This window comes from Nakaseomyces bracarensis (genome assembly GCF_045282275.1).
Source record: "Nakaseomyces bracarensis strain CBM3 chromosome Unknown Scaff8_0, whole genome shotgun sequence".
NCBI classification, from domain to species: domain Eukaryota; kingdom Fungi; phylum Ascomycota; class Saccharomycetes; order Saccharomycetales; family Saccharomycetaceae; genus Nakaseomyces; species Nakaseomyces bracarensis.
In genome coordinates, this window is record NW_027263969.1 from 748,916 (window position 1) to 762,919 (window position 14,004).

Here is a 14,004-nt window from a genome sequence, read left to right on the forward strand (position 1 = left end):
ATTCACCCAATATCATTAACAATTGTGATGAAATATATCATCATGATTAACCAAAACAAGATTATACAGAACATCGAAGCCTAAATTCAATTTCTATTGATAGAAACGCTAAAACATTCCGTGTAATATATAATTTTTTAACTTTAATTTTACTTTTAGAACATTGTATATTATGTACAGATAGATTTTTATTCCAACACATATCAAAATATCTCATAATTTTCATATAATTCCTATAAAATACATAATTACCTATATTTATAATTCTATGAAAACTATGATATAATTGCATTTTCATGTACACATAGTTCTTTTTGTTTTAGATATCTGATGTGAGGTCTATAATCTCTACACTATCATTGTCTTCATCAGTCTTGTTCGTAACCACATCATTATATCGAGAGGTCTGGCCATCATTAGTCGTTTCATCTTCTATTATAATAGGTGCGGAATGTACCCTTGGGATATCATGTGTATCAGGCTGGTCGTCATCCAAGACTACAATGTCCAAAGTATCATCATCTGGAATATTTGCATCCTTGTTATCTTCAACACACCACTTCTTATCCGCCTCATTCCTTTGTTCAGCGGCCATGGCAGCTAACTGAGAAGGTTTCAGACGCCGTATGGTGTTTCGCAGCACGTTATCATCTCCAAGCAGAGTACCTAGACGAGTTCCTTTCCCAGGTCTTTTATTAACCTTACCTCCACGTTGAACCGTAGATGGATTGCCGCGGCGTGTATTTGGTGCGCTTCCGAGCTTGACACCTTCCCCTAAGAAGTTATCCTTAAGACCCAGTTGGTCAATACACCACTGTCTAGCTGACAAGTCGTCTAGTTTACTGTAGAACCGTTGATCGTGCGGTCCAAATACATTATGTGTCAACTCGTGAAGCATAGTACCCATAAGTGACTCCCAGGGCAGAAATCTGAACTCGTCGAGCGGATCCCTAAGCCGTAGCATGATCTTCTGGCCGTGGTTCACGTTCATCCCCAAGAGACTCCTATCACGAGGGTAGAACTCGACCAAAGTAGTCACTTTAAACCCATTCTCCCGCATCAACAGGCTCACTCTATGGGCGATATCCTTCAACAGCTTCAAAGCATCTTCTTTCCCTGGTTTCCGCTGTAGTACAGCTATCTTCCTGATATGCGGGTGCGGCAGTTCTACCATTAGTTATTGTGCTGTGTATAGTTGTGGGCTTATTGGCATAGCTCATCGCATCGAATTTTTTTTTTCAACTTACATAGCATTTATATGGATTATACATTAGAGCCTTCTATAAGTAAGAACAGCGATATATTAGAGTATCTATTGTTATATAGAGAACAGTTCTAACAAGAAAGCATTATAATAGTATAAGTTATATAAAACTACTTATAGACATCAATACTTGTATAATATTTTAATAGCCTTTATATATTTGTACATGGTTAAGGGAGGGGGGGTATTGAGGGGTCGTAGGGGTGCTAACATATATGGAGTACATCATATATTATAACAATACAATGACATATATTGCAAAGTCAAAGTTATTTGTTCGGTGAGCGTGGTGGTGGCCCGCTAGAGATACTATCCTGTCTTGTCATATGGTCACCTGCACTGCTGCTCATCCTACGGCGGATGATAGACTCTCTTAGCCCGCTAGGGTTTGTCACAGGCAGGTTGTTACTAGAAGTGTTAGGGTCAATCACATCTTCGGGGCTCTTCACACCTGCTTTCTTCAAGGCATAGTCACCACTATCGAAATACTTCCTCCCTTGCATCCTGTGCTGAAAGATGTCCTTCCGCGAGGGCAACTTACCATACATCTTATACAACTTCAACTCCTGCTCGTTCAACTTGGATACATCAACCCCGTTCTTGTCAACTCCATCCGTAAGGTCAAGATGACTGTTCGTAGGTGAGATACTCTCATCAGCTCCTCGTTCCTTCATCTGTCCGCCTAAATACGACATTGTTCACTCTTTTTAGTTCCTAAGCAATATGAATATCAAATAACTGATACCTCTTCTCCTGGATGGTACTCTAATAAGGCTTAAATACGAATTAAAGCCCCCCCTTTGACTTTTTAACCCATTTAATTTTTTTCTGTGTGAGAAGCCCTTCCCCGGAGGCCTTTAAATTTATAAAGAGGCTATATAAGAAGAGGAACCTAAATTCAATCGATGGAGCTGAAGAGCAAACCAACGCAATAAAGAATAAGCTATAAAGGACATCAGATGGTATTAATGGTAACGCTAACGCTAACGCTGGCGGTGTGGGCCCTGGTGATGGGTTCTAGTCATCAAGAACTTGACTTTGACCGGTATAAAGTAGTTAGGGTATGGTTGAACGGTACTGGGTATCAGGATACGCATGAGATGCTACGCGAGGTGGTTAGTACGCGGGATTTGGATGTGTGGACGCATTCTAGTAAGTTTGTTGATGTAAGGGTGCCCCGAGATGCTGTTATCAGTGTGGAACATGAAGTTATGATCGATGACATAAACAGTGCTATTCGGGACACGATGCCAACAACAGAAGGGAAGTTTATGCTTGATCAAATTGTTTTTGGTCAAGACGAAGGTTTTGGTGCTGATGGGCTAGTTGGGGCGGAGTCACTTTTCTTTGACTCCTTCCGCACTCTTGATGAGATATACAACTGGATGGACAGATTACAGGAGTCCTTCTCTGATATTGTTACTGTTGAAGTTGTTGGGAAGACGTATGAGGGCCGTGAGTTGCGTGCTCTACATCTTTGTGCTAATAAACAGGACACCAATCCGGAGAAGAAGACTATCGTGATCACTGGTGGGCTGCACGCGCGTGAGTGGATTAGTGTGTCGAGTGCATGCTGGGCCGTAGCGCAGCTCGTAGGTCGCTATGCACTTGGCGACTCGAAGGAGACCAAGTATCTAGAAGGGCTGGATTTCTTAGTGATCCCTGTGTTTAATCCGGACGGCTATGAGTACACTTTCACGAACAACCGTCTATGGCGGAAAAACAGACAGCAGACGTATCTGCCTGTGTGTCAAGGTATAGACATAGACCACTCGTTCGGGTACCAATGGGAAGCCAACCATGTATACCCATGCAGCGAGGAGTACAGCGGCGAAGCGCCATTCGAAGCCATGGAGGCGAGGTCCTGGAACGAGTACCTGAGCAACGTGAAGGGCGAGTATAAGATATACGGCTACCTCGACCTGCACTCTTACTCCCAGGAGATCCTGTACCCTTACGCCTACTCGTGCGACGCCGTGCCCAGGGACCTGGAGAACCTGCTGGAGCTCGCCTACGGGCTGAACAAGGCGGTACGCACGCAGTCCGGCCACAACTACGACGTGGTGGCTGCGTGTAAGGACCGAGGCGCGGACCTGATGCCTGAGCTCGGCGCTGGCAGCGCGCTGGACTTCATGTACCACCAGCGTGCCCACTGGGCGTTCCAGTTCAAGCTCAGAGACACAGGAAACCACGGGTTCTTACTCCCACCACGGTTCATCCGGCCCGTCGGCAAAGAAACGTACGCAGCACTAAACTACTTCTGCGACTTCCTCCTCGACCCAGAAATATAAGGCATAAAATATAAATAAAGAAATATAAATATAGTATTATGTTTTGATTAATTATATATTGTTTTATTTACACTTAGTACGACTCCTCATCGCTCGACGACTCAAAAGCCGATGTATTGATAGACGAAAGCGTCCTAGCATCATCCACGAACCATCCGTTCTTAGCGACAATAGCCGGCAGCCCAGGTTTCTCCGTGGAGATCTTCGTGTCCGTTGCCACGGGTTCGTATGTCGTATCTGAGCTCATCCTCCGCAGCACCTCGCGGCACCTCTCAGCAAACGACTTCTTACGTTGTTTCTCCATTATGTATATGTGTATGTGTATGTGTAAGTATGTGGTGTTACGGTGTTTCGTAATATACCAATATACAAGACTACAATCAATAGTAAAACACACACACATATATATACACACACACATATATATATATATTCATACATATATATATATGTGGATGTATTATATTATATATTGCATTTGAATCATGGCACACGTGCTACCCTACATGGCTGTAGCTCCTCAATTAGGAGCCTAGACCACGCCGCACGGAGCACTAAAGAAAAATCAAAAACTCCGGGGGGGGGGGGGCCTCAAAAGAAACACGTGGGGGACATATCCCACGTGTAGACCACGTGGTGAGTCACTCTTCCAAGCACTATACATCTACATATACATATATAAATAGATAAATATATAAAGGAGACGTTTATGTAATAAGAGACGTTTATATAAAGACGACTCTATGAAGAGACGTTGGAGTCTTCTGTCCTGTGATGTAAAGACGAAGGGTAACTTAGCTTCTCTACGTAATCAGTGATATCCATAATATATAGATATATATAACATATATAACATATATGTACAATATATACAATATATATATATATATATATATATGTGTGTGTGTAGATGGTATAGTGTTTTTTTTTCTATAATAATGTTGGGTGCAGTTTGGGTATACCGGGAGTAGTAGTCCGAAAGTTGGAGTCTGCTTTGGATAACAAACTATTATAAAAAGAGACGAAACATTGAAAATTTCCCATATCGAGAAGAAAAAAAATATATAATGAACCAGGTGTAAACAGTTAAACCTTAAGACTTATATACTAGAGGGCTTAAAAATACACGTAATAAGAACAGAAGTAGGAACACAGAATGTTGGCTGATTTAGAGAAGAAATATGCTTCGTTTTTGTCGAAGAGGATGGAACACCGTCGTATGGTGAAGTTCTGGGATGACGAAGTTTTGGGAGACGATGTCATTGAGTTGACTGCAGGTATGCCCAATGAGCAATTCTTCCCTATCAAGGCAATTGACATGACTATTGTGAACAAGCCCTTCGAGTCCGATCACGACACTTCGAAGCACATGCACGCCAGGATGTCGACTTACGAGCCCAAATCGTTGCCAATTGCGAGGTCATTCCAGTATAACGAAGTAGAAGGTTTGCCCCAATTGAGGTCATTTATCAGATACCTAGTTAACAAGATCAACAAACCTGCATATTCAGAAGAAGATTGGGAAGTGTTGTTGTCCTCAGGGTCGTGTGATTCGATGTTCAAGTTCTTCGAGTGTTTCTGCGATGAATCATCCACAGTGTTGATGGAAGAATTCACTTTCAGCCCAGTGATCTCCCACGTTAGAGCCACCGGTGCTGAGTGTATCCCACTGAAGATGAACTTGACTAAAGACCCTAAGACACAAGGTATCGATGTAGACTATTTGACAGACCTCTTGGAAAACTGGGAAACCGGGCCTTACAAGAAGCACAACAAGCCTAGGGTCTTGTACACCATCTGTACAGGTCAGAACCCAACTGGTGTTACTATCCCGGTTGAAAACAGAAAGAAAATTTATGCATTGGCCCAGAAGCACGATTTCTTGATCCTTGAGGACGATCCATACGGTTACTTGTCCTTCCCTGCTTATAATTCAGAGAACCCTATGAAGAATGACTACTTGGAAGAAAACTTCACCATTGAAAAGTATGTCAATGACTTCCTTGTCGACTCATTCTTGACCATTGACACCGATGCTCGTGTTGTCCGCATGGAAACTTTCTCCAAGGTCTTCTCCCCAGGTCTAAGATTGGGTTTCCTAGTCGGAAACAAGTTTATCATCAACAACTTGCTAGAATACGCAGAGATCACCACCAGAGCCCCAAGTGGTGTCTCACAGGCCGTGCTATACAGCACTCTAGAGACTCTGGCTGAGTACCAAGAAGGAGACAACCGTGAGGACAAGGCCGTAGTTCACGAAGCACTATTCAAAGGTTGGATGCATTGGATCATGAAGGTCGCCTCTGAGTACACACACAGGAGAAACATCACGTTGAAGGCCATGTATGAAACCGAAGCTTACAAGAAGGGTTATTTCACAGTGGTGGAGCCATCCGCCGGTATGTTCGTCGGTGTTAAAGTTAAATGGGACCACGCCCCAAAGAAACCAGAAAACATTCCAGAAGAGATGAAGAAACTTGACAGATACTTGGTCAAGAACGGTATCAAGACCGTCTTGGGCTACAGAATGGGTGTCTGCACCGAGTTCTCCCACGACAACTCAGATTTCTTAAGAGTCACCATCGCCTACGCTAGAGATGACAACCAATTGGTCGAAGCCTCACACAGAATAGGTACTGGTATTGAAGAATTCTTCAAGAACATGTAATTATTAAAGTTAATTAAATAAATGAAGAAAAAAAAAAAAATTAAAGATAAATTTAATTTAACATCACTTTCATTTCAATTCTATTTGTATAAAGAAATAGGTAAAATTCTACATAAAATGGCCTTTAGCCGCTTGAACAAGCTTATCTTCCTCGAGATGTGCCTTCACGCCGTACTTGTTCTCTAACACGTCAATCACATGGTCCACATGCTCCTTGACGTCATCCCCAAGCTCCAAGCTGAACCCGCGGAACAGGGAGTACTCGTGTGTAATCCTACCACCGAGGTCTCCTATCGTTTGTTTTACCTCGTTCCATGCGCCCGCGGGCACCTGCTTAACGGACTCATCGAACGACAAAATGTAGGAGCGGTCGTGTGCAAGCACAGGAACCATGAGACATAGCAACGTGACACCGATTAGCAAGTATTGTATAATCCTCATTGTATAGCAAGAATAGAGAGGCAGTATTGTGTACTATAAAGGAAATATTGTGATGTGTGCGGGGGGAAAAAGGTCTCTCACTCTCTCAACTCTCTCTTTTATATAAAAAAATTCGATTCTGAAGGGAACGATAACTCCCAATCTATACAGATTATAATCATTTGTGGGATAGCGGAAAGTCACGCAACTCAATAGAGCATCAAGCTTCACTAAGTGGAATTAGAAATTTTAAGGGAAAATTAAAAAAAAAAAAATGAAAAAGAGGGCGTTTGCATTGTGTGCAGGTTAAAACCAGCCGATACACATTCACTGCGATGATTTCTTAGAGAGAACAAAAAATACAACCTTAAATTTTAAAGGGTCCTTATTTTTTTGTTGAGAAGAGAAAACACCGCGTAGAAAACCATGTAGCAACAGATAAACCAAGTAATTAATAAAAAAGAAGAGGCCCATGACTCAAAAAATACGGGTAACAGCATACAGTAATAAGCAACAACAGCACATGATACAAGTAACTACATAAGCAGCCAGAAGCATAAGCAGCCAGAAGCCTAAACGAGCGATTAAAGGATATTAGGGGATCACGTTGTTGGAAAGGGAATAAAATGATATGATATTTATACCATTATAGTACATATTAAATATATTGTATTATAATATTATATTATTATCCACTCGAAATGATAAATAAAGAATTCGAATATTTATTATAATAATATTTTTGGGGTATTTAATTTTAAGTATGTTAGAAAACGAATTAGATATCAGATACTCTTGATTATATAAGAAAAGGAAAAAAATAATAATAATCATAAAAATAAAGTTACCAGCACTTATCTTTATTTTATTTCTATTCTAACTTAAAAAAAAAGAACTTTTTTTTTTTTTTTTTTTTATTCAGTACAAGAGCTGTTGTGCCAACATATTAATGTAGACTGCTGGGTTGACGGCTTGGTTCAAGACAGCGATAGACAATAGCGTTTGAGCTTGGGTGGGACTCAACCAGCCACCTGGAATTACGCCAGTTGGGACGTCGTACTCACCGACAAACTTCAACTGGTCTTGTTCACTGACGAAAATGATAGGGTAGTTCACTGCCTGCAAGGTTGTGACGTCTATCTGGACACCGTTAGTAACGACAACCAGACCTTGCAATGGTACAGCTGATGATTGTAAGAATTGTGGAGTAACACCGGATTGGTAAATAATAGGAACAGTAGGAATAGTGTATGTGGTGTTATAAGCAGCTGGGTTGGTAAAGTTAGAGAACTCTGTTCTTAGAACGGAACCTCTGTCGAAGAATTTTGGTGGAGTGTTACGGTAGAAATACTGGGCAGTACCATTGACATCTAGGATACCGATAGGTACCTTCTTGGCTGGTAATCCACCTGAGTAGACTAAGTTGTCGTTACCAACAACAACTGGCCCACGGTTTACCGAGGCAGTTTGGTTAGCAACAGGCAGACCTTCTTCAAAGTCTTCTGTGATAACAATAGTTTTGTTGGTATTGAAGAGTACAGAAGAGAAGAAACCTAAGTTATCCAAGGTATCTTTGTTACCAACAATCAAAACAGATCTATAAGCGCCATCATCTAAAGTCTTATTTACAACATCGGCAACTTGGTAAAGTTCGGTGATGTTCAAAGCGCCTTGGGTGACGTTAAAAACGTTAGTTACAGTAACATTTTCGTTCTGATAGTTTTCTGGCATCTTACCACCAGTAAAGAAAACTCCAATTTGGTGTCCAGAAGTGACTAGATCACCTGGATAACTACCTTCTACTGGATAGCAGTAAGAACCACCAGGTAAAACAATTGGAACACTACCGGAACCACCTTGTCCACCTTGTCCACCTTGACCGCCTTGGCCACCTTGACCACCTTGACCACCTTGACCGCCCTGTCCACCTTGGCCGCCCTGTCCGCCTTGACCGCCTTGACCGCCTTCACCACCACCACCAGTGTTATTGGTGTAGTTAGTTGGGATGGTGCCGTTTGGGTAGATTTGCTTTCCATAAGGGAAGGCATGAGCGAATGGGAGTGCTGTCAAAGCAGCAGTCAATAATAATTCAAGCTTCATGTGTATAAAAATTATTCAGTTAATGTATTAGTAGTATACGCAAACTAATAGTATTATTATAGTATAGTACCAACTTTGAAACTCAAATTTCGAAAAAGGTTTTAGTGAAGAATATAATTCATATGACACTCATATATATATCTTTTTTTTCTGAGCCATATTTATGGGCTCTAATAATGATTCACAATTTGTTCTTCTATACCCCTTACTATAATTAGAAACATCTCAAAGTGTTTAATAATAAAGTTGTGAAATACTAAACTCTAAGAATACCTCTAAAACAGCGATATGAAGTGCGAAGTATATACAGCATCTAAGCATTAATTTTCGATGGTTGAATTGCTTTTTTAAAAGAATCTCCAATGATGAACAGTGACTAAATCCACTAAATAGACGGACTCCCTACATTCATCTCCCGCATGTTCTATGAACAATATCTAGAAAAGCTTCCAGAAGGTGATTCTTAGCTTGCAAAGTCATCTGTAGCTTACCTTAGGTTTATTGCCTATTTTTTTCTTCAACCAAATCACTCAATTGTGGAAATCAAAGGCATTCTAATAAATACGGGGATGTACTAGAAAATAAAGAAGTCATTGTGATGAGTTCTTGAAGTATAAGTTCAAGTTTCTCCTGTATTTTGGAGTAATCATAAAGAAAACTTTATTTTGAGTGAAAGAAAGACAAGTATAAAAAGTATTAAGGGTGCGGGGGCCCCTGCTAATCCCTCCCCTTCAATTCTATTCGGATATGCGCATCATTAGTAATTCTTAGTGTAATTTTAGGAATTAAACAACAACTTCATGAATATTTTCTGGGAGTTTCCTAAAAAAGAGCCTCAATCATTTACAGAAGAAATTAAATATCCCAAAATAAATTAAAAAAAAAGCCTCGCGGTTCTTAAATAGCAATTGTAGTGTTTTTTTTGGCGCCCTAATAAATAAACCCACCTTAACTACTTACTAAAGGTAATAAGGATTTGGTTGATCCCTTTTCCCACAATTGATTTTTATACTACAGTATAAATTTGTAAGCCCCAGTACGTATGAGAGAAGGCCCCCACACAGTATCCATATAGCTCCCCACACCCGAATCCATAGATATTCGATTCTTTTGTGGGTATTTAGTTGCATTGTCTTCCTTTAATCTCATCAATATTTAGCTTCTATTAGGGAAATGAACCCTTTTTTACCTTAAACGATAGATAATAAAGTAGACTCTACAAAGGGCATGGTCATCCCCTTAACATAACATAACTGTCATACAAGGAGACAATTTAAAAGCCAAATGGAAAAAGAAAAATAGGAACTCACAATTGTTAAATTTTTTTTTTTTTTAGGGATAATTTATCAGTGCATGGTTATACAAATAAAGGGTCTCAGCGTTTAGCAATAGGGAGTTGCTCCGAAATCGAGGTTATTTACAATACAAGTACATGCTAGCATCTTCCGTATTGTCACGAGAAGGTATCTCTCTACATCTGTAGCGCTTCTAGAGTTTGCAAGAAATATAATCCCGCGCTAATATTTGATCAGTAAGAGAGTGCAAGAGAAGATAATACGAGTACATAGAGTTTACTAGAGTTCTCAATACCACTTATTAACAATCAAGGTATTCCCATTATAATTACAATACCTAAATAGGTAAAAACCGCAAGGGGATGCAATCAGATGCACATGAACCAAAAAAATATAATATAATGATTTACACGTGATGTAGATCATTTCAGGGTAACTCCTGCCCCCCCTAAAAACAAGTATATGTTATATATATAAAATATATCATGCAGGTTAACATTCTCTTTTGACGCTGCAACTGCGTGTTCCACGGAACGGATCGGGTGGGAAATTTTTCTGTCTATCTCCGTTTCTCGAAGGGTAGGCTCTACGAAGCTGGTAGACCCTTTTTTTTGTGTGTGTGTGTGTGTGTGTGTGCGCGTATAACATAATCAAATCACGTTCAATAGCCGGAAGGAGTAGAATAAATACCGATGATTTAGGAGATGTCCTTTTTGAAAAGATAGGGATATTTGTAAATCGTTGCTATTGTAAATCTTTTCTATTTATAAAGGCTGTCAAGTTGTAGATATAGTAATCGCTATCGATATCGAATTTAAGTAACCAAGTCAAAATAGGTATTATAAAACGAAGCAAATAGGTATTATAAAACGGGAACTGATAATAGTAATACAACAATAACTATAACAATAACAAAAAAAAAAAATGTCAGGTAATTTTTCATTTGTAATCAATGTGGCATGTTTGACCACTTCTACTTATGGTTATATCACTGGTACTAATCTTCCTTTGCCTCCAGTGTTGAAGAAGGCAGGGCACAAGCAGTTTTTCACTAATATCTCTCTGGTGGTGACAATGATCAACAATGTAGCTAACATATTGAACTATTTGATTCAGAAGAGTGTTGGTATTGATAAAAAAAGGAAAAACAAACCTTTTATAGCTAATCTGTCGGAGATTGTCAGTAGACATCTAACATTACCGTTAGCTTTGGTTCTAGAAACTGTGGTTCCATTGGTATATTGGCCATTGAGGATATTTTTTGCAAACCTGATTCTCACTCTAGATACAGATCAACCAGACAGACCTCTGATACCACTAAGTATTGATTTGGCTATCCATTTCTTCCCATTTGTATTTTTGATTACTGATCACTACTACTCAGGATCAGGCCTTAAATTCAGACTGTCGAACAAAACCGTATGGTTTATCGTGGTTGCTATAGCTGTTGGTTACTATAAATTCTTGCAGGCCTTGATTGATCCAAATGAAGGCCAAGCTTACCCATACCCATTCTTGGATGTGCCTGAACCTTACAAGACTATAATATTCGTTATTACTGGTACTGTCGCCTGGTGGTTTTACACTGTTTACCAAAGATTCCCACCAAAATCTTTGATTGATGAAACTTTCAAGCTAGACTAAGTCTTTATGAACTTGGATGTCTCGACATTGTCATTTTTTTTTTTTCAAATTTAAAACTAACTGTCAGATATATACAATTATAAACCATACATCCCTTAAGTCGTTTATATAAATTTTTATTCTTTAATATTTAATGAATATTTATCATAACAAAGTTCATATCGCTATTACTCTTTTATTTTAGCTACAAATATTGATCTATGCGATGACCTAATTTCCAAATTATATTAGTGTTACCCGACAATGAGCTTTTTAATTTTTTCGTGGGACTTTTCAATGGTTGAAAAAAAAAAGTATTTAAGAGAGGTGCATGCTCGTTCACTCTCTATTTTAATTCTATTGTTATGTTTTTTTTATTAATTTTTATTTCTTTTAAAATCCCCAACATCATATAATATCGCGAGTGGTAGTGCTATATTGGGAAGTTTAGGCATGTTCTTCGGAATAGTCTTTATTTCTCGGTGTGAGAAGGTTTTTTCCACTTTTCATATTCCATTTTTTGGTACTACTCGAAGCGTAGAAAATATTAAAGAACGTTGCTGGGCGCCTGGTATTGATCTACATGAGATACTGGGAATCAGCTGTATCTACATTTAATTATTATTTTAGTATTATCGTATTTTTAAACTTATGTATCATCTTTTTACATGGTATTGTAGCATACAGAGGTATTATTCATTCAAGTAATGAAATCAAAGAGTTATCAACTAGTAGCATAATGCCCAAGTTCTTTTGAATATTTGTCATATTCAAAGTATCAAAAATGTTAATTATCTGGGAGAAAAAATATCGAGTTATATGATGATTTTTAAATTTTTGTATTAGAAGTAGATATACCTACAAAGTTTTAAATGTGTTTTATTGAGTGAAAATAATAAATGAAAAAAGTATTTAAAGTAATTAAAATTGTATTCCCGTTTATCTTTACGCTCAGAATTGCAAAGCTTGACCCTTTTGCTTCTTTTCACCACCCAATTCGAAGTGCTTACATCTCTTCAAGGTCAATTGAGCCTTGGTCTTACAGGCAACACATTCCAATCTCAAAACAACCTTCTTGGTAGTCTTAGCTTTCTTGTGGAAAACAGGCTTGGTTTGACCACCGAAACCAGATTGCTTACGGTCATAACGTCTCTTACCTTGAGCGAACAAGGAAGCCTTACCAGCCTTGTATTGGGTAACCTTGTGTTGAGTGTGCTTACGACAGGTCTTACCCTTGCAGTAGGTCTTTCTAGTCTTTGGAACGTTAACTATTCAAATTTATTTCAGTATCAAAAACTTTAAATCAAGAAAACCTATGTTCCTTTATTCTTATATTGTTATTGTTTGTAGTACAGTTTCTTCATTATTCCATTCAGCCCATAGTACTTCAATATTTTTCCACCAGATTCCTACTACCAACACATTCAATAGTACAAATAATATATTCCAACAAAATAAAAATAAAGGACAGTTATTCGATTGATAAATTAATGATCAGTTTTTTTTTTGTTAGTAAACAATGATTCCTTAAATTCTCAATATTTTCTTAAGACTTCATTCAAATGTGTGAGAGAACTAATACGCCACTTTAACATATTTCCTATGATATATATTCTTCCTCCGACTGAGTCTTTTATTACCTCCACATTACACCTAGTTCACATATCGTATTCCTTTTTATTCAAATAAATGGTACTGAATGCCCACACTCATATTGGTATTTTGCTTCTCAGAGTTAAGCTATTTCTTGTCATTTTGGTATTTATTCCTGTCTCAATTAAAGTCTTATCATTACTCTATAGTTCATTATAACATACCCATTGTGTTTGGATTCTTGCAGCTTGGTGAATTATCGAAAATATGGCAAAAGCACGCCCAAACTCAAATATCACTACTTTTATAAAAAGCCTAATGCTTAACCTGAATTTTTTAATAATATCCAGTGGAAAAGTCAAGTTTACTCAGTCGCTCTCCTGTTCCCACACTACCACTATCTTGGTAGTCTGCCCTCTACGTCTTACCATCACCCTAACCTCTGTGCTAATGGCCCATTGCCAATTTTCCCTCTCAGCACACACACACACTCTCTCTCTCTGCCTGAAACCTCTACTGTTTCGCACCGTTCGAAGAGGTTTCTACCAACTAGGCTCAGTTCACCTCCCCCCTCCCCCATTGGAAAAGAGAGCCCAGCCTAGGCTGGGCTCACCAGAATCCAGGCTCGCGTCTCTTCAAAATCTTCCTTCACTCCCACTCCCACTCTCCACCCCAGTATACGACAGTAGGCGTGCTGGAATTCTGTTCTGAGTATCCTACTGTCGAAGACCGGTTAGAGCATTATTGAAC

At 39.0% G+C, this 14,004-nt stretch overlaps 9 protein-coding genes across 9 annotated transcripts; 4 read left to right on the plus strand and 5 right to left on the minus strand.

Moving 5' to 3' along the window:
* Positions 1-319: 319 nt before the first annotated feature.
* WSS1 (metalloendopeptidase WSS1) lies at positions 320-1,174 on the minus strand (the record flags this gene model as incomplete). Its single annotated transcript, XM_071052353.1, has 1 exon — positions 320-1,174. The coding sequence occupies one exon, from the start codon at positions 1,172-1,174 to the stop codon at positions 320-322; it is 855 nt and encodes a 284-aa protein (XP_070906974.1).
* Positions 1,175-1,533: 359 nt separating this feature from the next.
* On the minus strand, positions 1,534-1,959 carry IGO2 (phosphatase regulator; the record flags this gene model as incomplete). Its single annotated transcript, XM_071052354.1, has 1 exon — positions 1,534-1,959. One exon carries the CDS (start codon positions 1,957-1,959, stop codon positions 1,534-1,536), a length of 426 nt encoding a protein of 141 aa, XP_070906975.1.
* A 264-nt stretch (positions 1,960-2,223) lies between these two features.
* Positions 2,224-3,555, plus strand: ECM14 (putative metallocarboxypeptidase; the record flags this gene model as incomplete). The annotated part of the gene is made up of 1 exon (XM_071052355.1): positions 2,224-3,555. One exon carries the CDS (start codon positions 2,224-2,226, stop codon positions 3,553-3,555), a length of 1,332 nt encoding a protein of 443 aa, XP_070906976.1.
* A 73-nt stretch (positions 3,556-3,628) lies between these two features.
* On the minus strand, positions 3,629-3,859 carry RNJ42_02191 (uncharacterized protein; the record flags this gene model as incomplete). The annotated part of the gene is made up of 1 exon (XM_071052356.1): positions 3,629-3,859. The coding sequence occupies one exon, from the start codon at positions 3,857-3,859 to the stop codon at positions 3,629-3,631; it is 231 nt and encodes a 76-aa protein (XP_070906977.1).
* Position 3,860: 1 nt separating this feature from the next.
* On the plus strand, positions 3,861-4,037 carry RNJ42_02192 (uncharacterized protein; the record flags this gene model as incomplete). The annotated part of the gene is made up of 1 exon (XM_071052357.1): positions 3,861-4,037. One exon carries the CDS (start codon positions 3,861-3,863, stop codon positions 4,035-4,037), a length of 177 nt encoding a protein of 58 aa, XP_070906978.1.
* Positions 4,038-4,711: 674 nt separating this feature from the next.
* On the plus strand, positions 4,712-6,223 carry ARO9 (aromatic-amino-acid:2-oxoglutarate transaminase; the record flags this gene model as incomplete). The annotated part of the gene is made up of 1 exon (XM_071052358.1): positions 4,712-6,223. One exon carries the CDS (start codon positions 4,712-4,714, stop codon positions 6,221-6,223), a length of 1,512 nt encoding a protein of 503 aa, XP_070906979.1.
* A 108-nt stretch (positions 6,224-6,331) lies between these two features.
* Positions 6,332-6,664, minus strand: RNJ42_02194 (uncharacterized protein; the record flags this gene model as incomplete). The annotated part of the gene is made up of 1 exon (XM_071052359.1): positions 6,332-6,664. The coding sequence occupies one exon, from the start codon at positions 6,662-6,664 to the stop codon at positions 6,332-6,334; it is 333 nt and encodes a 110-aa protein (XP_070906980.1).
* An 897-nt stretch (positions 6,665-7,561) lies between these two features.
* SPS100 (Sps100p) lies at positions 7,562-8,743 on the minus strand (the record flags this gene model as incomplete). Its single annotated transcript, XM_071052360.1, has 1 exon — positions 7,562-8,743. One exon carries the CDS (start codon positions 8,741-8,743, stop codon positions 7,562-7,564), a length of 1,182 nt encoding a protein of 393 aa, XP_070906981.1.
* A 2,219-nt stretch (positions 8,744-10,962) lies between these two features.
* On the plus strand, positions 10,963-11,682 carry RNJ42_02196 (uncharacterized protein; the record flags this gene model as incomplete). The annotated part of the gene is made up of 1 exon (XM_071052361.1): positions 10,963-11,682. One exon carries the CDS (start codon positions 10,963-10,965, stop codon positions 11,680-11,682), a length of 720 nt encoding a protein of 239 aa, XP_070906982.1.
* Positions 11,683-14,004: the final 2,322 nt, after the last annotated feature.